Source organism: Mandrillus leucophaeus, unplaced genomic scaffold, assembly GCF_000951045.1.
Source record: "Mandrillus leucophaeus isolate KB7577 unplaced genomic scaffold, Mleu.le_1.0 Scaffold35, whole genome shotgun sequence".
Taxonomy (NCBI): domain Eukaryota; kingdom Metazoa; phylum Chordata; class Mammalia; order Primates; family Cercopithecidae; genus Mandrillus; species Mandrillus leucophaeus.
In genome coordinates, this window is record NW_012103698.1 from 1,842,979 (window position 1) to 1,870,878 (window position 27,900).

A 27,900-nucleotide genomic window follows, 5' to 3' on the forward strand; every position below is an offset into this window, starting at 1 on the left:
ACTGCTCCAGCCTGGAGAGGAAGGGCTGCAGTCCAGGCTGTCGCTGTCTTCCTGCAGCCCCAGGGTGCTAGCCCAGCTGCAGGCAGTTCGGGAGGCCCACGCAGAGCTGCTGCGGAGGGTGGAGGCCAGGGGGCGTGGCCTGCAGGAGCAGCTGCAGCTACACCAGCTGGATCGAGAGACCCTGCTCCTCGACGCCTGGCTGACCACCAAGGCAGCCACCGCTGAGTCCCAGGACTACGGGCAGGACCTGGAGGGCGTCAAGGTGAGTCACTCCTGAGCAAACCTCGCGGGCAGCGGGCAGAGGCCGAGGAAGGCCTGCCTTGGAATGAAAGGGTTGCTGGGTAGTCAGCAGAGAGGAGCTTGGAGAGGGTGTCCTAGGGAGGATCCTGATGGTTCTAGAATCAGGGCTGAGGGACTGCAGAGCCATCAGTCTGCTGAGCTCTTCATGAACTTTGAGAGCTCATGATACCATCTCGAGTGACCCTGCCGGGCCTCACACCTTTGCAGGTGCTGGAAGAGAAGTTTGATGCTTTCAGAAAGGAAGTTCAGAGCCTGGGCCAGGCCAAGGTGCATGCCCTGAGGAAGCTGGCAGGCACCCTGGAGCGGGGCGCACCCAGGCGCTATCCCCACATCCAAGCCCAGAGGAGCCGCATTGAGGCCGCTTGGGAGAGGCTGGACCAAGCAATAAAAGCCCGCACAGAGGTGGGTAACCACAGGCCGGGCCGAGCTAGGGGGTCTCAGAGTCTTCAAAAAATCCCTCTAAGCCCTCCCTAGCACAGGCTTTGGTTCCCACAAGACACACACCCTGCTGGCCGCGAGTGAATGCGCCTTCTCCCTCACCCGCTCAGGTTTCTCCCAGGACATTCCATCTCTGTAGGTCCTGGGCTGGGGCTGCCTCCTGAGCTGACCTGTCTCCCAGCCGCATGCGAGGCACTACAGATGGTACTGCCAGGGTCAGCTGGATCCCCGAGAACCAGCCTGCTCTCTCACATGGACCCAACTCCTCGTGTCTGCCTTTCCCTGAGATGCACATGAGGCCCTCTCCTCTGCCCGCCCTCCCCACCCGCTGGCCTGCCACAAGACGCACATCGTCACGTTCACTGAGGGTCGCAGCATGGAGGATGGTTTCTGAACCTGGGGACACATCAAGCCCCATGGTCCTCCTTGCTCAAAAGGAGGTGGCCCAGGAGGCCATGTCTCCAGGGAGAAAGGAGTCCTGGGAGCAGAGAACAGCCCTGAGCAGGTCCTTTCTCCTCTCCCAGAACTTGGCTGCAGCCCATGAGGTCCACAGCTTTGAGCAGGCAGCAGCCGAGCTCTGGGGAAGGATGCAGGAGAAAACGGCCCTGATGAAGGGAGAGGACGGAGGCCACAGCCTGTCGTCTGTGCGCACCCTGCAGCAACAGCACAGGCGCCTAGAGGTGAGGCCCACACCCCGCAGCCTGCCTGTCTGTCCCTGCCCAAAGGCGGTGGCTGAGGGGGACCTATCTCAGCCCTCCCCCAAGGTGCTCCCACCCCAGCCTGCTTCAGCCTCCTCTCCAGAAACCCAGATCCTTCCCTGAGGGGCCCTGGGACTTGGCCCAGGTTATGCAGCAGAGTGGAGGTGGCTCCTCAGAGAGGCCTGGTGCTCCTGAATGGAGAGCACGCGTCGGCTCAGTGTGGGGACTGACGCCTGATCTCATGCTCTGGTTGCAGAGAGAGCTGGCAGCTATGGAGAAGGAGGTGGCACGGGTGCAGACGGAGGCCTGCCGACTGGGCCAGCTACATCCTGCGGCTCCAGGGGGCCTGGCCAAGGTGCAGGAGGCCTGGGCCACTCTGCAGGCAAAGGCCCAGGAGCGAGGCCAGTGGCTGGCGCAGGCTGCACAGGGCCATGCCTTCCTCGGGCGCTGCCAGGAACTGCTGTAGGTGTCCTACCTCGGCTGCTGGCTCAGCTCTGCCCTGTGGGGTGGGGGTATCCTGGCTCTTCAGGGAGCTGGACCCTCCCTCCCCTGCCCATGCCCTCCCCCGCTCCCCAGCCAGCCCTGACAACAGCTCCCTTCCCTGACCTACAGAGCATGGGCACGAGAGAGGCAGGAGCTGGCATCCTCTGAGGAGCTGGCTGAGGACGTGGTGGGGGCTGAGCAGCTCCTTGGGCAGCATGAAGAGCTGGGGCAGGAAATCAGGGAGTGCCGCCTTCAAGCCCAGGACCTGCGGCAGGAAGGACAGCAGCTGGTGGACAACAGCCACTTCATGTCCCCGGAGGTGTGAACACAGAGGGTGGGTGTGGGGTTGGGCTGGGGATGCAGCCTGATTGCCAAAGGCCTCAGGGCCCCTCACAGGCATGGAAACCAGCAGGCCAGGAAGGCTGGGCCCAGGCAGGGAGAGAGGCTGGGAAGGGGCAGGTGCGGGTGTCACAGCCTTCCCTCTGCACGTCCATTAACACTGGGCTCTCCAGCCCTGCCCTGCCTTGCCCGGGGTGGGAGCCCTACCCAAGCTGTCACCCCTAGCAGCCCCTCCCCGCCAGGTGACAGGGTGTCTGCAGGAGCTGGAAGGGCGGCTGCAGGAGCTGGAGGCGGCCTGGGCCCTGCGCCGGCAACGCTGTGCCGAGAGCTGGGGTCTGCAGAAGCTTCGGCAGAGGCTGGAGCAGGCTGAGGCCTGGCTGGCCTGCCGGGAAGGCCTCCTGCTGAAGCCCGACTATGGGGTGAGTAGGGGTCCTGCCCCTTCGCTGGCTACCAGGCTCTGGCCCCCGAGCTGGGCCTCACCCGAACGTGCTTCTTCCCAGCACTCAGTGTCAGATGTGGAGTTGCTGCTACACAGACACCAGGACTTAGAAAAGCTGCTGGCAGCCCAGGAAGAGAAGTTTGCCCAAATGCAGAAGACAGAGGTGAAGAGTGCCTCAGCTAGGGGCTGAGGGCTGGTGGGGGAACAGTCCCTCTCAGCCTGCAAGTCAGGGTCTCCAGGGCACTGAGCCCTCACCCTGCCTCACCCACTCCTTTCCCTGGCCAGCTGCGGTGGTGGGAGAGGCACCATGGTGGACTGGGTGCGAGCCTCCAGAGCCAAAGCTGAAAGCTAGTGAGGGGGAGGCAGGCCCCCTCTGACCGGGAGGGATGGCGGAGGGGGAGGTAGATGGGAGCCCGAGGCGTGGCTGGTCTACCTGACCTGGCTCACCTTGCCCATCTTGCCACACTCCCCAAGATGGAACAGGAGCTCCTGCTGCAGCCACAGGAGCTGAAACCTGGGAGAGCCGGCAGCTCGCTGACGTCCTTTCAGTGGAGGCCCTCTGGACACCGGGGGCCAGGAGCGCAGCTGGCTGAGACGAGGGGCCCCCAGGCAGGTGTCCCCCTGGGGCTGCAGGCACCCCCAACGTTGGTCTCCCTGGTGTATGCAGTGGGGCTGGGGCTGTGGGGGTGAGGGCCCACACCCTGGAGCCAGTGCTGGGAGCCCTGGGCACAGGAGCTGAAGGTCGTTAGGAATAAAGAGGGCTCTCTACAGCCATGCCACCCTGAACATGCCCGATCTCATCTGATCTTGGAAGCTAAGCAGGGGCGGGCCTGGTTAGTACTTGGGTGGGAGGAATAAAGAGAGCGGGGGCAGTGGGTGCCTCACCCACCTTCCTGAGGGTGCTGGTCCTGACATTTCCGGGCCCCATCTTGCATTTTCAGGATTCAAAGGGTGCCCCCACCATGGAGGGGTCTTTGGAGTTCAAGCAGCACCTGCTGCCTGGCGGGAGGCAGGTAAGTGCCTGGAGATTCCTTCTCCAGGCAGCCCCCACTTGCAGGAAAACTTGAGGGGCTGGAAAGAGCCATCTGGGCCTGGCACCCTTGCCCTGTGACCTTGGGCAGATGCCACCCCCCACCATGCTATCCAGGCAGTTTTCTCCTTGGGGCCCTTCCCAGCATCCGCCCCCACCCAGGGGGTGCTGGGATTCCTCCTCCCAGCCTGCTCTTCCCCTTCTGCTTGGTTTCCCCTGTCAGAGCCCCTCTGTGGCTTCCCTTTCCCCATAGGGACTTTGGTCCAATCCATTGCTTTTCCTGGGAGGCTCCACACACACGGCGAGGCACGGGCAGGCCCTAGCTCCAACTTCCCTTCTGCACATGGCTCATGTGGCCTTCCCGCCTCCCCTCCACAGCCCAGCTCGAGCTCCTGGGACAGCTGCCATGGGACCTTGCAGGGCAACTCCCTGAGCCTTTTCCTGGATGAGAGGATGGCAGAGGAGGTACCAGGCGGGGTGGGGGAGATGCAGACATCAGGGTGCTGGGAGACAAGGCAGAGGGGCCCCAGGACGGAGGGACCACACAGGGAAAAGCTGAGATGGCCGCAGTGACTCCTGCCTCTCATCTCTCCTCAGAAAGTAGCTTGCCTGGCCCTACTTGACCTCATGGGAGCCCGGTGTGAGAGGCTGCAGGGCCGCCACGGCAGGAAACACACATTCTCCTTAAGGTGAGGGGAGGGACATGGACTCCCGCATGGCCCCCAGCAGCCACCTGGCTCAGTGGGGGCTGGAAGCGTGGGGGACCCCCAAGGGACAGTGGAGAGTTTGACCTGTCTCTGTGGGTGCCAGGCTGACCAGTGGGGAAGAGATCCTGTTTGCAGCACCGTCTGAAGAGCAGGCTGAGAGCTGGTGGCGAGCCCTGGGCAGCACTGCAGGTGGGCTTCAGGGGAAGGATGCGGGGAGGGCGGCCGACTCCCTGGGCCCCTAGCGTTTTATGCATCCTCAGGTTTCACAGTTAGCATCTCTAACCCCCGAGAGGTAAGTTGGACTTACTGTTTTTTCTCAAAGAATTTAGGTTCCAGAGAGGTTAAGCAACTTACCCAACATCACACAGCTAATTAGCAGCAGAGATGGGGCCAGTTTTGACCCCCAAGCTGTGTCCTGGTCCTGTTCTGCCCCTTTTGGAGTTGGCCATTCTGAGACTGCCACAAGCCCTTCCTGCCAAGATCCTCATGGACTGTTCCTCCAGGGGCTTTCCAGGCTCTGTTCTGTCTGACCTGGGGGCTTCTTTAACCTTCTAGTCCTCAGACAACTTTGAATGTCACCACCCTTGAGTTGTTTTGCAGACAGGAAGCAAGCCAGGTTCTACTTGGAGGAATATATAGACAACCCCTTGGACCACTTTCTTCCATGGTCAGCGTGCTCTGCCGAGGCTCCATGTGGACACAGTGTGTTCAGGGAATGTGTCTGGGATCCTAGCTCTGTCTCTGGTTCCCCTGGACTCTCCTCTCGAGTCTGTCTTTCCAGAAGCCCAAAGGGATCTTGAGTTGTTCGGCATTCCAGAATCCCCCACCTCCTAAGAAAAGCTCAGCCTTTCTTAACTCACCTGTGAGGAGTTTTCTAAGAGGCAGGACGCATGGGGGAAAAACCTGCCCACGAGTGCTCAGCGCACCCCGCACCCCCATGTGGGAAGGGCCTGGCATGGCTAGGCTGCCCAAGGCTGTGCTGAGCCTCCAGAAGCTGGAGGAAGGAGCAGCCAGACTTGGCGCCTGCAGATGGTCTGGGCCGGGCTAACAGTGGTTATTCCCTTGTTCTGCAGCCCAGAGTCTGAGCCCGGAACTCAAAGCCAAACCTGTCAGCTCTCCGAATGAGTGCGCGACCGAGGATGCCCGGCCTGGACATCTACTCAGGTGGGACACACCTGGGCGGGGGGAGCAGGGCGGGGAGCCCTGGGCTTCAGTGGCTGGCAGGTGCTGCCCTCTGAAGCCTGATATTCTGGGCCTCAGACTGTCTCTGTTGGGCTGTGGGGAAATACTACTGAACACTCAGCTGCCCCTGCCCACTCTCAGCTGAGAGGAATCCAGGCCACAAGGCCCAGATTTCCACAGACTCAAGAGCACTCCCCTCCCAGGGCTCACTCCATGCCCTCCACAGTGGGGGGCCCCTGTAGACAAAGCTGCCTGGGCTCCCTGTGTCCCTCCTGCTTGGCTGCTTGGAGGAGGGGCAGCCAGGTTTCCCTGTGCCTGGTGCTGAGAGCCTGCCTGGGTTTGTGTCCCGGGGGCCCAGGCCCTCCTCACTTTCCTCCCTCCTCTCTGCTCTCCAAGGCACAGCACGTTGGCAGGACGGCCAGACCCTGCCCCACCCTTGTTCCAACCCATTCTCTAGCTGGTCCTCCCCTGCTTTCCCCAATCCCCACTCCCCGGCAATGGAGAGGGCCACTATGTCCTGGACTGCAGGCGAGGGAGGAGGAGATGCGAAAGTGATGTATAGGGCAGGTGGCTCTTACCTGGCTCCTCGGTCCCTCCTTGTAGATCCCAGCATCATTTCGATGCTCAACCCCCTCACCCACATCTCCTTTCCCTCCAAACCAGAGGGCTTCAGGCTCTCCGTGGGGAGGGGACACCTGGGGTTAGGTGAAAATGGAGGAGGCACTGGAGACAGGCACATCCTCCGTGCATGGGCCCCATGCCAGGATGAGCCTAGACATGCACATGCATATACAGCTGTGTGCCTGGAGGGCTCATACCACAAGCGGTGCCAGCCACAGCTGTGGTCTCCAGTGTAACCATCTGCTCCCAGTCCTGCAGGGCCCAATATATGATTTAGATGATGTGTTGCTGATGAGACAGGCCTTGTCCTGGACACGGTGGCTCCTGAGGCTACCAGGACAGCCATTTCTTCTGCTGTCTCTAGCCCAGGGCTGGGGTCGCTAGACCAGCTGACAGGCGTAGAGTTGGGTTATGAGAGTCGAGGCAATTCCCACCCCCTTACCCACAGCTGCTGCAGCGCCTGTCAGCTCTGGAATCCACTCCCACGCTTACTCTAGGAGGCTGGCTGGTCCAGGGGAGGGCAGGGCGCCAGTGTTTGGAGAAGATTCTGGGGTGGCCATACCCTACTAAATTCACTCTGTTTTCCCAACAGGTCTGATCCCTGAGGTGAACCCCAGGGCAACACCAAACTTCAGGGCCACAAGCGAGGACGCGTCTAGGGGACCAGAATGAGACCCAGCCACAGGCAAAAGGGCTCTTTCCCGTGGCTGCTTCAACCCAGTTCCCCAGGCCCAGCTTCTGGAATAGACAGTTCCTTGTTATGAGATGGCTCCCACCATGTGGCAGGAAACAGCCATTGCCTGGCCTCCCCCTGCACTCCTGTCTGGGTGAAGAGGAGACGTGTTCCAGCAGAGCAGGTGGGCAAGGCCAGGGCTACCCCAGGCCCACGTGGCCGCCTCCTTGCTTGGAGGGGTGACTGAGCACAGGTGGATGTGGACGTGTGCAGAGAATCTACTCTTCGGAGGAAGCCCACGCCGATGAGCGAGCTCTGTACCAGCCCTTGCCACGTACAGCCAAAAGCCTAGAATGACATGGCCCCTTCTCCGCAGTAATAACAGCTGGTCTCAGATAGCGCCTCACATGTGTATGAGTCTGTAATGTATCAATTGTTCCATCTCACCTCGTCCAACTACTCAAGGTAGCGCAGAAGGGAAAACAGACATGGGCCATGGGGTTTTGGGTGATACACAAATGGGCTCGGCCTCCTTACCCCCCTGCAAACTGCTGAGGCCCCAGGGAGCTCCCAGCCCTCAGCATGGACCCTGGGACAGGGTCACCTGAGCCCCAGAGGCTCTGAAGCACTGGGTGGTGACAGTTCCCACCTGCAACTCAGCAGCCAGGGAATGAATGAGAGTCAGGGTGGCAGGGCCAGGCAGGGGCCCCGGCCATCACTGGGGCCTGCGCTGCCGCCTCCGCTGCACTGCCTGGCGCAGGGCCTCCAGCAGCTGCTCCCGGTTGTTGCAGACATTGTAATGTGTCAGGCGCAGCAGCTTGTCCACATCCTCCTGGCTATAGGTCACCTTGGTGTAGTGGTAGGGAGAGTCCACTGAAGACAGGTTCACCTCCCCAGCCGCCGCCTCCTCAGGTGTCCGCTGGACCCCTGTGGAGAGAGTGGAGCCTGGCATGGGGGAACACGTGGGGAAGGTGGGTTTGGGGATGCACAGGGGACGGAGGAAGTGTGGGGGACTAGGGCAGCAGGAGGGGGAGGTGAACAGCGGCTCACCAGGGGCCGAGTACTCCCGGAAGGAGTCGTTGACAAGAGGGAAGTGCAGCACCGCAGGGGCTCCGGGGCAGGTGGGGTCAGAGAAGGTGTGGCACTCCCGAGGCTGGAGCTGCTCTTCAGGGCTGGGTGAGATGGGCGGGAACGGGATCCCCTGCTCCTGGCAGAACCGGCCCAGGAGCTGCAGCTGCTGCAGGGCAGGCAGAAGGGGCTTCAGAGGGACAGGGCCCCTGGTGTCCTCAACACTGGGGCTGACGATGTGAGATGCACCAAGATTCACGGACCTGGGGCTCAAATGCCAAGTCAGGGGCTCCAGTGGGGCCTACGAAGCCAGCCTTTGGGAAAAAAACGCCACACCTGACAGGCCTTGGTGGCAGCTCCTCTGGGGCTAGACGGAGCCGGGCTGCTCCCAGCACTCCAGTTCTGACACTGGGAGGCAGCGCAGACTCGGCAGGTGGGCCCGGAGGCCCAGGACCACACCTCGCAGGTCAGTAAGAGGACCCAGATACAAGATAAAACCTCGACAGCTTCCCAACTTCCGGAAGAGAATGAGCTCCTCTAGTGGCAAAGTAACAGATTCCAGTGTCCCAGTCACATGCAGTCACTGTCACAGCTCCTAAAGGAAGCTGGACCAGACACTGGACTCCAAAGCCCCTCTCTTCAGGGGGCAGGGGCCACCCACCACCTCCCATGCCTGCCCACCCTCCCCAACCTGGAAGGCTCCGTGGAGGTTGTAGTCCAATGACAGGATGAGGTCCACGTCCCGAGTGGGCTGCAGGAGGGGCAGGCAGCTGGTGTTGATGAGGTAGCCAACATCCAGCAGGCACAGGTGGGGCTCCGAGGGTGTCAGCTGGTTGGGGAGCCCATCCAGAGTGGTAGCTGGAAGGTTGGGGAGAGCAGCAATTGTCACGGATACCAAGGGTACCAGATTCCTGCTGGAAGGAGAGACTCTGGCCTCTGGCCCCTGCTCTCCTGCTGAACTAACACCCCCGCAACCCTGCAGGTGGGCCCTGGGTCCCCAAGACAAGGAGAAAAAGACCCCTACTCCAAGCAGTCCAGGGAATCGAGCTCAAAGCAGGAGAACGAGAGTGGACCAGGAGGGATGTCTGGAGCTGGGGACTCAAGGCTCAGGTGGCCACAGGAGGACTGTTGAGAGGAGCAGGTACCTTTCCAGGTGGAGAAGTGAGGATGCTGAAAGTAGTCTTTGTGGAAATGGAGGCCACGCAGGAAATTGTGTGTGGCCTGGGCCAGTGGGCGCCGTGTCAGAAGATCGGTGAAAAACTCAGCTATCCTGCTGGCTGTTGAGGGTGGTTCTTCTATCTTCAGAAGGGGGACCTGCTCCTTGTCTACACAGGCAAGGTGGGGGTGTGGGGGGAGAATGGGGACTCCTGCATCTTTAGCCCCACCTTGGTGGTGACCCTGGACGGGGAAGAGGTGAGACCCCCCACCCCCTGGTACAGCCCCAGCTGGCTGCCTCTTGGCACCCTTATGAAGGGGCTGGAGCACCTACCCAGGTTGGCCTGGTTCCTGACCCAGCGGTCCCAGAACTGGCTGGGCTCTGAGGCCCAGTATAAGCTGTCCTGGAGGTTGGCTGCATACAGGTTGCTCCAGATACCTGAAAGAGCGGCCGTGAGGGAAGAGGGCTCCCGACTCCTGTCCCAACCCTACCCTTCCCCATAGCCAGTCCTGACCCAGGAAGCTCTTCTGACCAAGGGCCACCCTCTCTCTCAGGACCCATTTTCCCTGCTCGGCCCAGCTTCCTAAGCCTGCCCAGCGCCCCTCACCTTCTAAGAAGCAGATGCGGGACTCAGGGAGCCTCTTCGTCAGCTGCCCCATGAAGAACTCAGAGCCAAAGAGCTCAGAGGGGATGAAGGCCCCATACTTGGGGAAGCCGACCTCGTAGGGAGAGAACTCGCACCACTCTGTGAGAAGGCCACCCCTCAGCCTCATGGTGCAGAGCCCTTAGGCACCTGCACCCCCACCCAGGGCTTTGCTTTAGGGCAGCCGAGGACCAGGAGGCCCAGGCCTTGTGGCCTGGGCTTTGTGCATGGGACCTAAAGCACCTGCCTCCTTCCCAAAGGCCCAAGGGACCCTGGTAGGGTGTCAGTCTCCAGAAAGCACAGGACCTGGCCCAGGAGAGGTGGGTGTGACATCTGCCGTCTGCACACAGGCCCCGTCTCCCCTTACTCCACCAACCGCGAGGGCACAGGTCTCATCTCAGCTCTGGGGCCACTCACCCCCAAATTCAAAAGTGGACAGGCTCCGCCCCTTGGTGTTGAGGGCACAGTAGATGGGCAGAGGGTTCTGGCCATGACTCAGGGCCTCCCGCTGATCTGAGAGCTTGTGGTCATGGGGCTGGGGAAAGACGAGTGGAACCTGAACCCACAGCTGCCTGGGTGCCCAGGCCCTTTCCCACCCTGCTCTCCAGCGCCCTGCCCCAGCTCCAGCCCTGGCTCTGCCTCCGGCCGCAGCCCCCGCACCTCGTCGTGCAGCAGCGCCTCATTGATGAGGGCCCACAGGCTGGTGAAGCAGCTTGGGTAGCCCAGGCGGGCACGCTCGGCCAGCTCCTGCTGGTACCGCTGCAGCTGGCTGGGGGCCAGCACACCGAGCTTGCTCTTGGTCACCTGGGTCTTTAGCAACTCAGTGGGCCCTGCCAGGTCCTTCTGAGACCACTCTGGGTCCTCATAGAGGTTGGCCAAGGCCCTGGGAAAAGCCAAAGCCAGAGGGCTGTCACTGAAGGACCCCATCTAGACCTCACGTGCCCTGGGTTTTCTAGGACAACAGCCTGGCAGGGACCTCCCCAGGGTCTCCTGGAGCACATTTCTCCCTGGCACGTTCATTCTCCCAGCCCTTCTAGTTTGCTCAGAGGCCTAGGAGAACCCTGGCACCAGCAGCCCCTGCCCCACAGGGTCCAGCATCAGCCTGTCCCCAGCTCACCAGGTGGAGCCCGAGGCCCCGGTAATGTAGGAGACGCAATCCAAGAGGCCCAGCTCCTTCAGGCCGGCCAGCTGCCCGTACAGGGAAGTCATTGCCCGGATCCCACCACCAGTGGCCATAATAGCTACCACTGGGATCTGGAAAAGAAGACAGCCAGGCCTGCAGAGGCCCTAGGGATGGGGAAGGCCAAGCCACAGGAAGAGGGGAAGAGGAGGTAGCAGGTCAAGTGGCCACCCAGCCCACAGCTAAGGCCTGATCACAGGTCTTGGGACCAGTTCTGAGTCAGCCCTGGGGGCCAGAAACAGCCTTAGTAAGCGCCCAGCTCCTCCAGTCCTAAGGGCTCCAGGAAAAAATGGCCCAGGCAAGTTCTGAGCCTCATCTCCTCGCCCTCAGCCCCCGAGTCTGATGCTCACTTTCTGGAAGACCCAGGGCCCGCCTTAAAATTTTCCCAAATTGCCATCACTCCCCCAGGAGATGGCCCAGGCTAATATGAACCTCCTGAGGCAACCCAGGACCAACAGGCCTCATGCCAGCTATCTGTCTCACTCCTCAGACAGGCTAGGCTGAGAACCAGGAAACAGAGTAGGAAAGTCAGCCCTACGAGGCAGCTCCCGTGTGGGCTCCAGGCACCTCAAGCAACACTGCCTGGGCCAAGTCCCTCCTAACGCCAGGCGAGAGGAAGCAGGGTGGGGACAGGCAGCTGCGAACTCTGGTCTAGATCAGGGACAAGCAGCTCCAGTGTTCAGCACTGAACAAGCAAGCCCGGGGACACCCCATCCAGCCCAGCCCCCAAACCTCGTCCTCCTGCAGGTCTCTGTCCAGCTGCAGGGCCTGCCGTAAGGCTGCGGCCACCACCTGCTTCCTCCTGCTCAGGAAGGCCTGTTCCTCTGCACAGGGCCTGAAGCCCAGTCGCACGGCCAGCTCCCTCGGTCTGGCAGGGGAGGGAAGAGAACATGAGACAGCTCTCAGCCCTCCCTAGAGAATCGAAAGCTGGGTCTGCCTCACCTGCACTGCCCACTGCCTGCCCTCCTCTCCCCAACCCTCACTGCCACTCCTGTGTCACGAGACTGAAGTCTGACACCTAGGGAGGGTGTGTCCATGTGGACATGCTTGGGAATGCAGCAAAGCAGACTGGCGGGACACAGAATTCTGTGGCCATAAGAGACTGCTTGGGGTCCCGGGTGCAGATAGGCCCCCAGGAAGGACCTACACCATGGATCCCCCCACCCAAGTCTCGTGCTCTGTCCCTCACCCATGGAGTTCAAAAATGACTACAAAGAGGGTGGATGCCGGGTGCAGTGGCTCACGCCTGTACTCCCAGCACTTTGGGAGGCTGAAGCAGGCATATAACTTGAGGCCAGGAGTTCAAGACCAGCCTGGCCAACATGGGGAAACCCTGTCTCCACTAAAAATATAAAAATTAACCAGGTGTGGTGGTGGGCACCTGTAATCCCAGCTACTCGGGAGGCTGAGGCAGGAGAATCGCCTGAACCCCAGAGGCAGAGGTTGCAGTGAGCCAATATCACGCCGTTGCACTCCAGCCTGGACAACAGAGAGACTCTGTCTCCAAAAAAAAAAAAAAAAAGACAGGGGGAGGGACAGAAAAGGGCCAATGATTCTGTCTCCGAGAGGTGAGAAGCCGCTCTCCCAAGGCGGTGGGCGACAACTCTACGAAGATCATTTAAGATCCGGCCATAACAGCTTCCACCCAAAAGGGCGCAATTTCCCCTCTTCTCTCCCTTGGTTTTCCTGCCCTCTCTGCGCCCCAAACCATGTTACCATTTTCCATCCTCACCTCCCTGCGTTTTCCAGCCAAACATTTATCAAGCGCTCCCCAGGTGCCTGGCACTGGGCTGGCCACTCACTCATCCCTCCGACCATAGGTGCTAAGGCTCCTCCCAGTTACTTCGTGCCCCCTGCTGAGCGCCAGCCTGAGTGCCTTCAGAGAGCATGAGGATGAGGGGTGGCTGTTTCTCCCCCTCACTCCTCCAGGCCTGCTCCAGCCCTGCGCCCCGGTTACTTTTCCAGGACCTTGCCCAGTCTCCAGCTAGGCCTCTCACCCTGCTTCTTTTTTCAGCTCCACTCTCATCAGGGGGTCCTGAAAACCATGAAGGCCCCCGTCACAAAGGTCAGCCACCTCCACCCAGCTCTGCTCCTCTTACCCTGACCCCAGGTGTACCACCCCCACACTGTCTCCACAGGGGCCAGGCCTGAAGCAGGGATGCTCAGAGGATACTCCCCAAAAAGCCTGGCCCCCGGCACCTGCTCAGGGTGTGGCCCACGGAGAGTAGCGGGAAGCAGGCCCGTCCCTCTGTGGCCTGGGGCCCAGCCCAGTCCAGGCACCTTGCTTCCTCCCCTGGGAGGCCAGTACCTGGGACGTGGGGAAGACAAGCCTCACCACTTGGTCAGAGGGCAGGGCACTCAGTGGCACCTTTAGTTGCTCCTTGGGGGCATCCTGTAGGGGACAAAAGACGGAGACCTAAGAATCTTTATGCTTCCGCTCCTCACACGGACCTCACCAAACTCTCACCAGCAGCCATAGAGGTATGGGAGGGATGGGCAGGGGAGGCCAGCATGGGCCCACACATGCTGCCAGCGTGCCCACACTGCCAAGTGGGGCAGAGGTCAGGCTGGGAGGAGGTGCTGAGCCAGGGTACTGGGAGGAGGTGTGGAGGGAGGGAGGAAGTTCTGGGGGCCCCACCTCCAGGGGGCGAGGCACACTACCTGCAGGTGAATACTCAGCTCCTGCTCCCAGCAGGCTGGGCAGTGGAAGCGGAAGGTGCCAGTGCCCACAGGGGCCTCCTGCGGACCCTCACAGGACCCAGGAACCACAAGCTGAACTCTGCGCTCTGAGGCTGGAAACAGGAGCCAGAGCAGAGAGGTTGAGGGCGCTATCTCTGCCCACAGAATCCATCTTGCTGGGAGGCCTGGAGAACACCTCCCTCTCCCCACTGAAATAGTCTGGTCAGGCTGGGGGTACGAGATGGAGCCCCCACCACGGTCCCCCTGAGAAGGCCTAAGGGGAAAGCTCAGGCCCCAGGGAGCCCCACAGAGAATTGTCCAATGCTTAAAGAGGGAAGACGGGCTGAGAGCCGGGGGCTGTCCCAGTGAGTTGGGGACTCACGCTTCTGGTCTCCTGTCTCCTCCAGTTGAACGTGCAAGCAGGAGAGCTCCCGGGCCTGAGTTATGAAGAGAGCCCCTCAGACACTAACCCCACCCCCATTCAGGGACCTCACCCTCCCAGCACCCTGGCTCCTACTGGTCTGCACTTCATTACCTGGACCCTTGAGATTGTATTCCCTTAACAAACTGAAATCCCAGGGTCCCCAGACAGAGGCAGCGGTGGGCCTGTGCCTCAAGCTGCTGGCACGAGGGAGTCCCGGGGACCCCAGACCACCTCCCAGAGCACTGGTCACACTCACCACCAGAACGCCATTGCCGACAAGCTGCTCGCCACGGTCAGCCCTGGAAAGAGATCCCAAAGCCCCCTTAGTAGGAGTCCAAGTTCTCACCCCACAGAGACCTGGGCATCCCCCAGGCACTAGTGCTGTCCTTCCCACGAGGCACTCCCACCCAAACGGCCCCAGGCCCCTGACTCACAGACTCTGCAGGCGAAATTCAACTTCCAGGCACCCCTCACCCTGGGAAGAGAGCCAGAAGCGAGTTAGAAAGGGTCAGGAGTGCACATGTGTCAGTGAGTATGAGAGACATGCATGTGTGTGCATGTGCATGTGGAATTTCAACCCAGACACCAGCTGGGGCTGCCGTGGAAACACCGCCTTGCCTGAGGGCTCAGTGAGAAGCTCTTGTGCCGGAACTCCCCAGCCCGCAGAGTCCCCGCATCAAACAGCACTGACAACACAGGGTCATCTCCGGTCACCAGGTCCTGGTCAAAGACTTTTAGTTCCACGACATTCTGGAGGGAAAAAGTGACAGGGCTGCAGGAGGGAGGGGACGGGAAGGTGAGCAGGGCAGCGGCAGCGGCTGGTGGGGATGTGGGTAGAGCTAGCGCTGATGCCTGGCCCACCTTGAGCTGCCTGTGGATCCTAAAGTGAAAGCTCTGGTTCCAGACAGGGCTACTGCTGTTCTTGACTGTGCGTGTCTGGAGCCTGTGGCTGCAGGCTGTGGGCAGCCAGAGAGTCACGTAGCAGTCAGAGGGGGTCACTGTGGGAAGGAACAAGTGCCCAGCGGTGGCCAAGAGCCCTTCCCAGCCACCCAGACCCACTTCATTCCATCACCTGGAGCCCCATGTGGGGTAAGACTAAGGGGAGGGGAAGTGGGGGACAGGGGCAGAGCCCCAGCTGCCACCTTCCATTCAGAAGCTCCTCTCAGCCCCCTCCTCTAGGCCCTGCCCACCAGCCCACCCGCCTCCACCAAATCCAGCCACAGCACCCTCCTCCTCAGCACCCTCCTCCTCCCTCAGCCCAGCAGAGGCGCCAGGGCGGTGCGCACTCACCTAGGTCCTTAGAGGGTAGGCGATGGGCCTTCAGGACACGAACTGTGAGCAGGCAGGTCCTGGACACCTCTGCCTGCAGAGGCGGGAGAGGGAAGACCTGCTACAGGCTGATGAAGCCAAGGGTGACAGGGGCTGCAAAGGAGGCTGGAGCAGTGCCTTAAGGCTTAATCCTGAACCCCAGGCCTGTCCTCCATCCCATCAGAATCCTGAACCAACAAGAGGAGACATGACATCTCCATGATGCCTGCCAGCACTCACACAACGCTCTGCGCCGGCTCTGGGCCAAGGGCTTTGCATACATTAACTCATTTGTCACACAACCACCGTATGCGCAGATACTATTTATGACGACCCACTCCACGAGGAAACTGAGGCACAGAGAAGCAGTCATTTGCCTGAGGTCCAGAATTGGGACTGGAGCCCGGGCAGGCTGGCTCCAGATTTATGCCTCACACCGACCTGCTTCCACCTCCTTGGGGTAGTATCCTTTAGGCTCTCCACCCCACATCCCCAGCCCACACCCCGGCTAAGCAGCTTTCAGGCTGGTCTTGGGTGGCAGGGGACATAAGCTATCGAGGGAGGGGAAGTGGCAAGTCAGGGCCTTGGGCCCCGGCTGAGCTGCTCTCGCACCCTCCCTCTACCCCTGGTCAGAAGTGCATCCTGAAAATGGGCTCTCTTCTGGGCAGGGGAGGTGGCTCCTAGCTCAGACCCCTCACAGGCTGTCGCGTCTGCCAGGTCAGGCTGAAGATGGTCCCCCAGTAGCTCCCTCCAAACCCATTCCCCGGTTCCGGGAATGCAGCCTGGCAGGCGCACCGGGACCAGCGAAGCCAGTGCCAACTGCTTCCTTTCGGCCTTCTGCCTGCCTCCACAAGGGCCCTAACAGGTCAAGTCCAGGGAGCAACCAGGTCCAGGGCAGTGCTGGAGAGCCTCATCCACCAGGGTCAGCCCAGGACCCCCACACTCCAGGCAACTGAGTCGGAGGAGCACAGAGCAGCCACTTCCTTCCAGGGCCTCAGGACGGCAGCTGGGAACCTGTGAGTCTCCAGGGCTCATATCCATGGTGTCAGGGAGCTGTGCCAGGAGCCCGTTCCCAGGGCAGAAAAAACTCAGGCTGGATCCCTCATCCCCAGGCCTCCTTCTCCCCTGGCTTCTGCCCACTGCCCTGGTCTTGTGGTCAATAAACTCCCCTCCCCACACCTGGAGAAGACCACGGCTCCCATAAGAAACATACTAACCAGGCCCCCACCGCTCCCATAAGAAACATACTAACCAGGCCCCCACCGCTCCCATAAGAAACATACTAACCAGCCCCCACCGCTCCCATAAGAAACATACTAACCAGGCCCCCACCGCTCCCATAAGAAACATACTAACCAGGCCCCCACTGCTCCCATAAGAAACATACTAACCAGGCCCCCACGGCTCCCATAAGAAACATACTAACCAGGCCCCAGGTAGAGAGCAGGGGTCAGAGTGGAGACCCAACACCCTGCCAGGCCTTACCAGAGCCATGAGACCGAGTCCTTAGGAGCAGGAATGAAGCAGTGGCCACAGGATCAAGGACTGTGGGCTTTCTGACCCAGAGCCAGGGATGTAATGTCCCAGTTGGTCCCAAGTCCCTCCCACCTGCTGCCTCTGCTCCACCTAAGCTCCACACCCACTCCTGGACCAGCCACCTGTCCAGGAAACGAGGCACCCTAAGCCTGTACTAGCGCTCCTGACACCTCTGTGGCACTCGCCAGCCATTACCACCTGGGCCTGCCCCGCCCAGCCCTGAACTCCCAGCTCTGCAATCCCAGTCCGGAGAGCCTGCTGCCAGGGGCTGAGCAGAAGGAAAGCAGGGGTGAGTCCCAGAACAGCAGCCAAGGGAACAGTGGAGTGCCCCGTCACAGGCCTTTCGCAACTCTGGCACCTGTTGGACAGGAATGCCCGGTCTTGACTGCAGGGCTCCATCAATCTGAGATGAGCACCCGGGCCCCCTCACGACAGGCAGGGGAGTGGCTGTCACATAAAACAGCCCTTCAAAGCCAGGTGCTGAGTGGCCAGGGATGAGGCCTGTGGGTTGGCACTCAGGGGCAGGGGGTTCTTCTGTCTCTAGGGTGTGGTTTGTAGGGGGTCAGAGTGTGGAGACCAACTCCTTCCTCAGAGGGACAGCCCCAGAACAGGCAGGGGCTTCTGTCCCTTCCTGCCTGTGCCTATTATGGGAAAAACAGGGGTTATCCCCAGGGCACCAGGTCCCACCTGCTGCCCCTGAACTGGGGGAGGACAGTAACTATAGCAAAGTTAGGAATAGCTCTCAAGGTCCTGGGCCGAAGAGGTCTAGGCGAGAGAGTTCCAAGACTGAGGTCTGCTTGCTTGTCCCAGGGAGGGGCTGCTGTGGCTCTCATGGACAGCGGAACTTGGGCAGCTGACGGCTCTTTGGGCCCAGGCTGGGATCCAGCCCTCACCCCCCAGTGAAGGTCACCCTGAAGTTTTTACCCGAACCTTCAGGCCCTCCTTAGAGCACAGACGGCAACTTCAAGAGGGAGGATCACAACATACGACTCACAGGCCGGGCACGGTGGCTCACGCCTGTAATCCCAGCACCTTGGGAGGTTGAGGAGGGTGGATCACAAGGTCAGGAGATCGAGACCATCCTGGCTAACACGGTGAAACACCATGTCTACTAAAAATACAAAACATTAGCCAGGCGTGGTGGCGGGCGCCTATAGTCCCAGCTACTCGGGAGGTTGAGGCAGAAGAATGGTGTGAACCCGGACACGGAGGTTGAAGTGAGCCGAGATCACACCACTGCACTCCAGCCTGGGCGACAGAGCGAGACTCCATCTCAAAAAAAAAAAAAAAAAAGAACATACAACTCACAGCTACCTTTTATTCAACATGTCCTGTGTGCCAGCTCCATGCTGGTCCTCACAGACATCATCTCCAAGCCCATGACAGCCCCGCGAGGTAGAGCCATTATCATCTGTTTACTGACAGGACACCAATGCCCGAGATGCAGTGACTCTCCCAACATCACAGCACTGGGGAGAGGTGCCGCTGCACCTGATCCCTGCTCCGCTCACCTGTGTGGCAACTTCCTGAGAACCCTCACCCAGACCTGCCTGGCACCTTGAGTCCTCATGACCACATTCCAAGATCCTCCAAAGTTGATCTCAAGCCATGCTGGATCCTGGGCCAGCAGCCAGCATGCACACTCCAGGCTCTCGAGAATTGACCCGGCCAGGGAGGGGCTGGCCCCTTCCCCTGAGGCGTGCCTGGCCGTGTTCACCAGTGCTCCATCAGTCAAGGCCTGAAGCCTTGGTGAGGGAGTCAAGCAGCTGGAAGTAACTATACTTGAGGTCGTATTCCATGTCATACCAGAAATTCACTGTGGGAAGAATGGGGATCTGTGTATGAAGGTCGCTCTTCTGACCTGGAGCCTCCCAAGCCTCCCCCTAGAGGCCCTGCTGGACCTTGGCAGGGCCTGTCCCCGGGCAGCCTGGGCAACTCCTTACCTGCAATGCAGCCCTGGGACTGCTGGACGTGGTGGAACCACAGAGCCGGCAGATAGAGCATCTCACCGGCCCGCACTGTACAGCGAAGGGCCTGGGCCTGACTGTAACTGGGGTACCGGGCTAGGTCTGGCGCCAAGGGGTCCAGTGGGATCCAGGGCACCTGGGAACACATCAGATGCCAGGGAGCAGCCCCCCCAGACACCCCAGGACTTCAGGCTGTGTCCCTTCCAGAGGTCAACACCACAGACCCTGCTCAGCTCAGCAATGAAAGGCCTCAGACTTAGGGATTTTTCAGAGCAAGGTGCCACCTCCCCAGATCTTTTGTGCCTGCTCTTCAGGGCCAGGCTTCTGCCCTTCTCCCTCCCTAGAGCCCAAGAACAGGACAGACACCTTCTCCATGGCCTCTTCGTCCACCACCTTAAAGGTGCCCTCTTCGGTTAGCTGGTAGGTTGCCGGCGTGTACAGCTCTGGAGCCCAAGGGAGAAGGGTGTGGGGGAACTGCAGACGGCCTGGAACTTGCCAGACCCTCCTCCACCCCAGCCAGCCCTGGGCAGGGGCAAGGGGATCAGGGGCCCTGGTGCAGTGGGGATGCCACAGCCACACCTCCGGCCTGGGAACTGGCCTCCCAGGCTCTTGCTGCCTCCCTCCCCCTTGGGCCAGCTGTTCCCCAGCCCCTGCAGGCCACATCCCCTACCGTAGGGGATGAAGGGCCGGTCGCTGGGCGGATGTAACAGGAAATGCTTCTCTCCTGAGACCACGCAGTAGAGGTTCTCATAGGGGTCCTTGTGCACTGCCAACATAAAGAAGGCCCGGGGGCAGGGTATGGAGGGCAGGGGCACAGGAGGTGGCAAACCATCATGCTGAGAGCCCTGCACCCCAAGACGGCCTATGACAAAAGAGAAGCACACAGAGTCAGTGGGCTGGAGATGCCAGGGGCTCTGATGGGCATTCTGGAACTCCACCTACCAGGGTCTTAATGCTCGCCAGGCCCTGGACTCCTCTCCACCAAGAGGGGAAGTTCTCCTACACCTACCCCCTGACCCGGCTGGCCTTTAGGGAGCTCTCTTTGGGTCTAGAAGAAACAATGCACCCACCCCCGATGCCATGGGTCCCTTCCCCCACCTCAGCTGTCAAGGGAAGCCCTCTGTGGTGCCCGAGTCCTAGAGGCCAAAAGAAATCTTAGAGAACAGTCAGTCCAACCTCCAACCAGGGTCTTCCCTCCCTCTGCCCCCACCTGCTCCTTCCCCACCTTTGTATTCCCGACACCTACAAGAAGTCACCGCAGCCGCCTCCCCTAGCCAGAAGTTCACAGCATCGGGCATCTTTCCTGCAGGGCAGATGGCAGAGAGCAAGTTAGGAAGGCCAGGCTGGGGATAGCTGCCATCCAGTGATGCCGGAGCCAAAACCTGGGTGAGCACAGAAGAATCCCAAGAAAGGGGTCAGGGAGAAGAGGGAGAGGTTGGGAAAGCTTGGGGAAGGGGCCCGCCCTCCCCTGGGGCAGAAGGAAGGACAACAATCTTCGGTAGTTTGTCTATGATTAAGTCAAGGCCTGGGAATGTATTTAGTGAGCTGCACCAGATGCTGACAGGACCAAGCCTGTAGGTCAGGTCATCACCTAAGGGCAAGCAGGCTGACCCCCTCCTTCCTGTATCTTCCCTGCCCCGGGCCGGGACCACCCCACCTCCACTCACCCAGGGCTTCTGAGGCCCAGGGCACATGGGATTCCAGGTCAGGCAGCAGCTGGGGCAGCTCGGTGGGCAAGTTGGAGCATTGCTTCTGCACGTAGAGGACCCCGGGGTGCTGGGCCCGGCCCTCCAGCACATCCAGCACGAAGCTCAGGGGCACGCGGCGTTCAGCCGGCATCACGAAGCGGTCCCCTCTCACGGCATCCGCGTAACCGTCTGGGGTCACGGCCACGCTCACCTCCGTGGACCCCACTGTGGCTCTAGAGGAATGGACGCTCAGCCCATGCCTAGATGCCAGTAATCACTGCTCACACCCGACCCCAGGGCAGCTCCCACCTGAAATAGGGGAGGGACCACTTCTGGAGGGCCGGCCAGTGCTGCAGAGCGTTGCGGATGATGCACGGCCTGCTGGGGCAGACCCAGTCCCGGTAGAAGTGGAGCGGAGTTGGGGGCTTGTCCAGGTAGGGCACAGCAAGAGGCACGCTGAGCTCTGAGAGAAAGAGGAAGATGGGGGATGGAGGGGCTGAAGTCAGCAGCACCCAGTCCCAGCCCAAGAGATGCCCTCCCTGGAAAGGCCAGGCTGTCACTGGGAAATGCTCATTGGTGACCAAAGGACCCTGGACAACCAGTAATAGAAGGATGAGGAGGGAAAATGAAAGCAGAAAGCATCACGCACACACGCCAGCATGGGCCCCGACCGTGCACAGGGCCAGGGGCTGCTACACAACCCATAATCCAAATCGCCCGTGGGGCTGTGTCTGCACAGTGAACCCTCTCTGCCTTCCCACCTTGGAGGGCCAGCCTCCCAGCATCTACCAGAAAGGCACCATGGAGTGGTGTTGGGAACTCCAGAATGAGTAAGGCTGAGGCCCCATGGCCACGGGCTATTCTGGGTGGGGTGTGGCTCTGGGAAGCCCCCTTCAACAGTGATATTTACTGAGCACTTGGCTTGGCTGATCTGGGGCTATCAGGGATCACACAATTATCCTGGGAAATTTACAACCTTCTTACCCAGGGAGACAAACTAACAGATGACACCAATGGAGGAAAAGGAAGGGCTGGGCTGTGGTTTGGGTCCTGCTGAACAGCATCACCATGTCCAGACACCCAGGGCCACCATGTGCACTTCCGCAGGCTGTGCGGTATGCACCTGTGCAGGGGTCTACAGTGGCCCTGTGTCACCTCTAATCAAAATCTCTTTTTGACTCAGCTTTCTTTCTCCTTCACTCCCATCATCCTACTGGTTGGCTCTAAGTCCTGTTGATTCTGTCTCCTGTGTCTCTAAAACCCACCGTCTCCTCTCCTCCACTGGCATCCACATTCCAGCTACCTCCTTTGGGTCCTCACTCAAATATCACATTGATAAGGCTTCCTTCTCTGACTATACTTTCTAAATTTATAATCTGTCCCCCTCCCCACTGTCAAAAATCTTTATACCCCTTTCCCTATTTTTTCTCCTTCGTATTCATCGCCATCTAACATGCTATATATTTTAGGGCTGGACATGGTGGCTCATGTCTGTAATCCCAGCACTTTGGGATGCAGAGGCAGGAAGATTGCTGAGGCTGGGAGTTCAAGACCAGCCTTCGCAAGGTAGTGAGACCCCCATCTCTACAAAAAAACTAAAAATTATCTGGACATGGTGGCATGCACCTATACTCCTAGCTACACTACAGGCTGAATGAAGCAGAAGGATCACTTAAGTCCAAGAGTTAGAGGCTGCAATGAGCGATCATCATACCACGGCACTCCAGCCTGGGTGACACAGCAAGACCTTATCTCAAAAAAGTATATATATATTTCATGTACATAAACTGTTTATCGTTCTGTCACCCTTGCTAGAATGTAAACTCCACAAGGGCAGAGACACTCATCTTGTTCGCTGATGCACCCCCTGGGACCTAGAACAGTACCTAACACACAGCATGTAATCAGCAAATATTTGCCTAATGTTGAATAGAAGTCTCCAGCATCCTGGCTGGATGGTTGCGGCAGTGAACTAGCTGGTTTCTCTGGCTTAATTCCACTCCCTCTCAAAGTATTCATCATCATAGCCTCAGTCATCTCCTGAAGATACAATCTCATCTTGCCATACCCCTAGTAACAAATGCCTCGATGGCTTACCACTGCTCCTTAGAGAATGCCGCCTGCCTTGGCACGCACGACCAAGAACAACCTACTCTTCCAGTCTGATTTCCTGTCTTGTGCCTGCCCCTGCCACACACCCTCTATTCAGGTGGTACCTTTGTCCTAGCTGCTCACTCAGACTGGAATGTCTTTTTGCTGGTTTTTATAAAGTGTACAGGGCTTTGCTTTGCTACATTTATGCTCTAGGTCGAGCCAGAAGGCCTTGGTGTCCGTTTGGTGGTTACTACATCCTGCTCCAAATGGTCCCAGCACTGATGTTCACCTCTGAGGTTACGCTGCATCTCTCACAGCCACACCATGTTAGTCACCTTTACTTTCTGATCAGTTGGAAAATGAATGTTCTTAGATCAAAAATTGTAACTGAGTGAGAAGACCCCCGTGGGCCCAGGAATACTGGAAAGGAAAGAGCTGGCATGCCTGCTTGCTTCCCTGGCTAGAGGCAAGATGACACCCGTCCACTAGATATGGGATCCAGGAGATAGGAAAGTGGCAAAGGCCTTCCCAGTCATGCCAGCCCATCCAAGCAGTCACCTTGGGAGACGGTGGTCTGAGGCTCAGTACATCTCCCTGTTGTACTCGCTGAGATTCTTTTGAGACAGCATCTTGCTCTGTTGCCCAGGCTGAAGTGCAGTGATGCAATAATGGCTCACCACAGCCGCAAACTGTCACCGGACCTTTGGGGTGTTGCTTTGCCAGCTGGAAACCTCTGTGGCCAGTGATGCCTTTGCCCGTTTTGCTCAGGCCCATTGGGCCCACTCATCCCTGCAGGCTGTGCTCGGCTCATGCCACCAACCTGTATCCCACACCTGCCAAGGGCGAGTAGGGCGGCGAGGTGTGTGTGAGCCAGTGAGTGTGGAGTCTGGCCACTGTGCACAGCCAGGTATGTGGGCTGCGGTGGGGCAGGCAGCTCCAGGTGCCAACATGGGTGCTGGTTTCCTGCAAGGCTGCAGTTAGACCAAGTATACCATAAGTAGCTTCCACAGCTGACACTAGGAAACATGGTGGTGCTTGGAAGCTTGGAGATACCAGGAACCGCAGAGCCCTAAAGAGGATGTCAGAACCCCAGCTTGGGGAGCTCCTGGGTCTGGGCTCCCCAAAGGGCTGCAGCTCTTCTTTCCTTCTTGTCACCATGTGGCGAGCAAGATGCATGGTTCAGCCCTCTTCATGTTACAGCACTTTTAGCCCCTCCATTCAGCACGTCCCCAGTTCTTGTCCTGCATCCAGGAAGAATGAAGTACATACAGACAAGTAGAGGGTTAACAAGACAAAGAGGAGCTTTACTGAGCCATAGAACAGCTCAGAGGAGACCCACAGTGGGCAGCTCCTCTCCGCAGCCAGGGTATCCCCACGAGTGTTCAGCTCTCAGCAGAGAGGATGGCTCCTCTGCAGGACTTCGCTTTGCTACATTCGTGCTCTAGGTCGAGCCAGAAGGCCTTGGTCTCCATTTGGTGGTTACCACATCCTGCTCCAAATGGTCCCGGCACTGAGGTTCACCTCTGAGCTTATGCTGCATCTCTCGTGGCCACACCATGCCAGTCACCTTTACTTTGCAATCAGTTGGAAAGTGAATGTTCTTAGATCAAAAATTGTAACTAAGTGAGAAGACCCCACTGGGCCCAGGAGTACTGGAAAAGAAAGAGCTGGCTTGCCTGCTTGCTTCCCTGGCTAGAGTGGCTCCTGTCTGTGGGCAGGTTGCCGAGTCTCTCCAGCTCTCAGCAGAGAGGGCAGCTCCTTCCTGCAGTTGGTCGTCCCATTGTCTCTTCTGGTCTGGCTGAGTCAGGGGCTTTTTATGGCCCTCAGAGGGGAGGAAGTACATGCCTATTGGTCCATGGGCAGCCATGGGTGGGCCAGAAAAAGCATCAACATTTCCCATTCCAGTCCATGGGACCCGCAGCCCAGCCCCCAGGCTTCAGGCCTTCCCTGGCTTGAAGGTCAGGCTTCACCCGGGACCCATCTGCCTCTTGCCACCATTCATGGCACCCAGGCTGTTTGTGCCAAGGGGTGCCTGCAGGCCAGCACTGAGCTGCCCTCAGCCCCTCTTGGCTTCCCTCCCATGCTCGTTGGCACCCAAAGGCCGGAGGGGGCCAAGGTGGCAGGGGGCTGGTGTGTCAGCACTGCGCAGAGCATTCACACACCCAGCCAAGCCGCAGCAGCACCCAGGTTCGGCCTCAACTTTGCTCCATGATCAGATCAGGTGCTGACAGTGGGGAAAGCCAGACAGCAGGATCAGGCACTTCCGAGCCTGTGGCAGCAGAAAGGGGCCTTCCTGGGTCCCCAAGAGTGCAGAGATGCCTGGCCCCACAGCTGCAGCTGCAGCCAGGAGGGTGGGGCTTCTGCCTGCTCCTGGCTCCCAAGAGCACAGGGGTACCTGAGTTGCAGCCCTGGCTTGGGTGGTTGCGATTGTGCCTAGGGAGCTCCCCTCCCCTTGGAAGGGGTGGGGCTCCCACTTGTCTCCAGTTCCTGCCAGCTCTGTGGAGCATGCAGCCCAGCTGCACCTCCTCTTTGCATTTTCCCCACAGTGGCAGCGGGCAAGGTGCAGATGGCACGGCAGCCCCGACCACCCCACACAAATAAGCCTGATGGTCCTGGGGCTGGCCCTACAAGTCCCGGCTGCACCTTTGGCAGGGTGCTCGTGGGCTTCTGGGATATGGCGGGGAGCGAGGTTGAGGCTGCAGCAGAGGGTCTGGGCTTAAGAGCAGGTCCTGCCCAGCTGTGTGAGGGTGGGGGTGGTGCAGTCGGCTGCCTCAGGGATGCAGGGAACAGGGGACTCACTACTACCACTGCCACTCCCAGAGCCGCTTCTGCTGCCCGACTCGTGCCTCCCCACTGCAGCCAGCATGATGACAGCATCCACTCGACTGCCGCCACTGTCATCAAAACTACCAGACTCAAGCAATCCTCTTGCCTCAGCCTCCTGAACAGGTGGGACTACAGGCACATGCCACCACACATGATGGTGTCTCACTATGTTGCCCAGGCTGGTCTTGAACTCCCGGCCTCAAGAGATCCTCTCACTAAGGAAGGAGACCACTACTATTCTGCTGCCTTCCTACCCCCACCTTGCCTAGTTCACAAGACAGGAGAAAAGAGAGAAAGAAACAAAAGTAAGATAAATAGCCAGACAACCTTGGCACCACCACCCGGCCCTAGGAGTTAAACAAAGTAATAATAACATCAACCCCTGGCCTAAACTACTTGTGTTATCTGTAAATTCCAGACACTGTATGAAAAAAGCATTGTAAAACTTTCTGTTCTGTTAGCTGATGCATGTCGGCCCCAGTCACGTTTCCCACGCTTGCTCAGTTTATCACGACCCTTTCACGTGGACCCCTTAAAGTTGTAAGCCTTTAAAAAGGCCAAGTATTTCTTTTTCAAGGAGCTCGGTTCTTAAGACACGAGTCTGCCGATGCTCCCGGCCGAATAAAAAACCTCTTCTTTCTTTAATCCGGTGTCTGAGGAGTTTTGTCTGCGGCTCATCCTGCTACATCACCTTGGCCTCCCGAAGTGCTAAGATTACAGGCGTGAGTACTGAACACAGCCCGGGATTCTGGAAATACGTGGAAACTGCCATTTTTTCACCCTTTGGACTTCTGCAATTAGGGATTTGTTTTACTTGCTCACCATTTTTAGAGAATAGCTGCTTTTCTCTCCTGGGGCTTCAAAGTGAGAAAATTTCAAAAGGGATCCAAACAATTCCTTTGACCCCATAACTCTACTAAGAATTTAACTAACAAGGCTGGGAGCAGCAGCTTACGCGTTCCACGGTGTTCCGAAACTTTGGAATTCCGAGGTGGAAGGATTGCTTGAGCCTAGGAATTTGAGACCACCTGGTCTCTACTAAAATTCAAAAAAATTAGCCAGGCATGGTGGTGCATGCCTATAGTCTCAGCTACTCCCAGGCGCTGAAGCAGGAGGATCTCTTGAACCTGGGAGGTCGAGGTGCAGCGAGCTATGATTGTGCCACTGCACTCCAGCTTGGCTGACAGAGTAAGACCCTGTCTCAAAAAATACATATATAAAGAATTTAACCAATAAAAATACTCACACATGTGCACAAAGACCCTGCTCCTGCAGACTGGCTTCTTCACTGTTTCCTGAACACATCGGGCACACTCCCACCAAGGGCTTTGCCTGCACTTGCCTTCTAACCTACTTCTACTCTACAACTTACTCATTCAGTACACCTGTGATTAACTGTCCACCTTCTCACTTAGAATGTAACAGGGCACAGAATGTAAAGGAGAGAGATTTGTTTTGTTCAGTGATGTATCTCAAACACAGTGAACAGAACCTGGCACACAGAGATGCTGAATAAGTATTTGTTAAATCAACACTCAAAGCATTCGTTGCAGCATTATTGAAAACAACAGATTGGACATGACCTAAATGAGTAAGTGAAAAAGACTGAGGTAGAGGAATGTGAAATGATCTCCAAGATACACGGTGCAGAAGAGTATGTTTAGCAGGCTACTATTTGTACAAAAAAAGTGTAAAAAGTCATGTGTGCACGGATATAAACAATCTTTCTGGAAGAATGCAAACTGGGGCTGGGAGGGAACCTTGCTTCATTTACATTGCATACCATTATATATTACATACCCATCACATATACATGTGCCTGTGTTGCTGTTCAGTGGGAAGAAATCATTTAAAAATAGAAAAAAGGAGGGAAGAGAGGAAGAAAGAAAAGGAATAAAAACTCAGCAGGGGAAGAGCCAGGGGCCATTTGGTCAGCCTGCAGTCCTCCCAAAGTGGGAGAGGGGAGCTGGGGCCGGAGGTGGGGCACGTGGGGGAGAAATCCGGCCACCACCTGTGTGCCTTTGATGCGCTTTCAACAAGGGTACCAGCAAACTCCTCAAGACTGTGGGAAACACAGGGCTTCGCCACGACCACGATCAAGACGGCACCGGGTCTCGGGAATGACATGAACAGTCACCCAGGAAGCCGCGGGAGTGCGCGAACACTCGGGGAGGGAAGCGGGTTGTGACAGAAGAGCAACCCGAGCGGGGCCTTAGGCCAGTCGCACACGCGAGGTTCCGAGCCCCCGGTGTCAGCGGCATCCCAGGGCCCCTCCCATGTTCGGAGATCGCCGCAGCCTCTGGCAGAGCCCACTCACCCCTTGCAGCGGCCGGGAATTCTCGTAACTCCCTCCTCACTGCGTCCAAAGCCGCCTCCGCCATGGCTGCGTCTGAGCTGGCCGAGACCCCGCCTCAACCCGAC

At 58.6% G+C, this 27,900-nt stretch overlaps 3 protein-coding genes across 3 annotated transcripts in view; 1 reads left to right on the forward strand and 2 right to left on the reverse strand.

The window, feature by feature from the left end:
* SPTBN5 (spectrin, beta, non-erythrocytic 5) overlaps positions 1-7,316 on the forward strand; it is a 45,774-nt gene extending 38,458 nt beyond the window's left edge. Inside the window, exons 54-67 of the mRNA XM_011989335.1 lie at positions 58-262; positions 508-702; positions 1,263-1,418; positions 1,693-1,898; positions 2,049-2,238; positions 2,501-2,677; positions 2,759-2,860; positions 3,172-3,306; positions 3,639-3,710; positions 4,106-4,192; positions 4,325-4,416; positions 4,538-4,623; positions 5,508-5,598; positions 6,830-7,316. Coding sequence (XP_011844725.1) covers positions 58-262; positions 508-702; positions 1,263-1,418; positions 1,693-1,898; positions 2,049-2,238; positions 2,501-2,677; positions 2,759-2,860; positions 3,172-3,306; positions 3,639-3,710; positions 4,106-4,192; positions 4,325-4,416; positions 4,538-4,623; positions 5,508-5,598; positions 6,830-6,842 — 1,807 coding nt within the window. The 3' untranslated portion in view covers positions 6,843-7,316. The remainder of the gene's footprint in view (positions 1-57; positions 263-507; positions 703-1,262; positions 1,419-1,692; positions 1,899-2,048; positions 2,239-2,500; positions 2,678-2,758; positions 2,861-3,171; positions 3,307-3,638; positions 3,711-4,105; positions 4,193-4,324; positions 4,417-4,537; positions 4,624-5,507; positions 5,599-6,829) is intronic.
* Positions 7,314-16,960, reverse strand: PLA2G4B (phospholipase A2, group IVB (cytosolic)). The gene is made up of 20 exons (XM_011989268.1): positions 16,854-16,960; positions 15,351-15,423; positions 14,922-15,058; positions 14,679-14,810; positions 14,495-14,535; positions 14,317-14,359; positions 14,019-14,073; positions 13,619-13,749; positions 13,266-13,349; positions 12,955-12,992; positions 11,690-11,825; positions 10,895-11,031; positions 10,438-10,660; positions 10,195-10,312; positions 9,742-9,879; positions 9,468-9,572; positions 9,124-9,303; positions 8,670-8,836; positions 7,961-8,147; positions 7,314-7,837 (listed from the first exon to the last, which is right to left on the reverse strand). Exons 1-20 carry the CDS (start codon positions 16,860-16,862, stop codon positions 7,626-7,628), a joined length of 2,346 nt encoding a protein of 781 aa, XP_011844658.1. The 5' UTR covers positions 16,863-16,960; the 3' UTR covers positions 7,314-7,625.
* A 1,242-nt stretch (positions 16,961-18,202) lies between these two features.
* On the reverse strand, positions 18,203-27,900 carry JMJD7 (jumonji domain containing 7). Its single transcript, XM_011989267.1, has 8 exons — positions 27,797-27,900; positions 20,869-21,022; positions 20,539-20,792; positions 20,118-20,174; positions 19,542-19,637; positions 19,238-19,314; positions 18,848-19,007; positions 18,203-18,720 (listed from the first exon to the last, which is right to left on the reverse strand). Exons 1-8 carry the CDS (start codon positions 27,858-27,860, stop codon positions 18,632-18,634), a joined length of 951 nt encoding a protein of 316 aa, XP_011844657.1. The 5' UTR covers positions 27,861-27,900; the 3' UTR covers positions 18,203-18,631.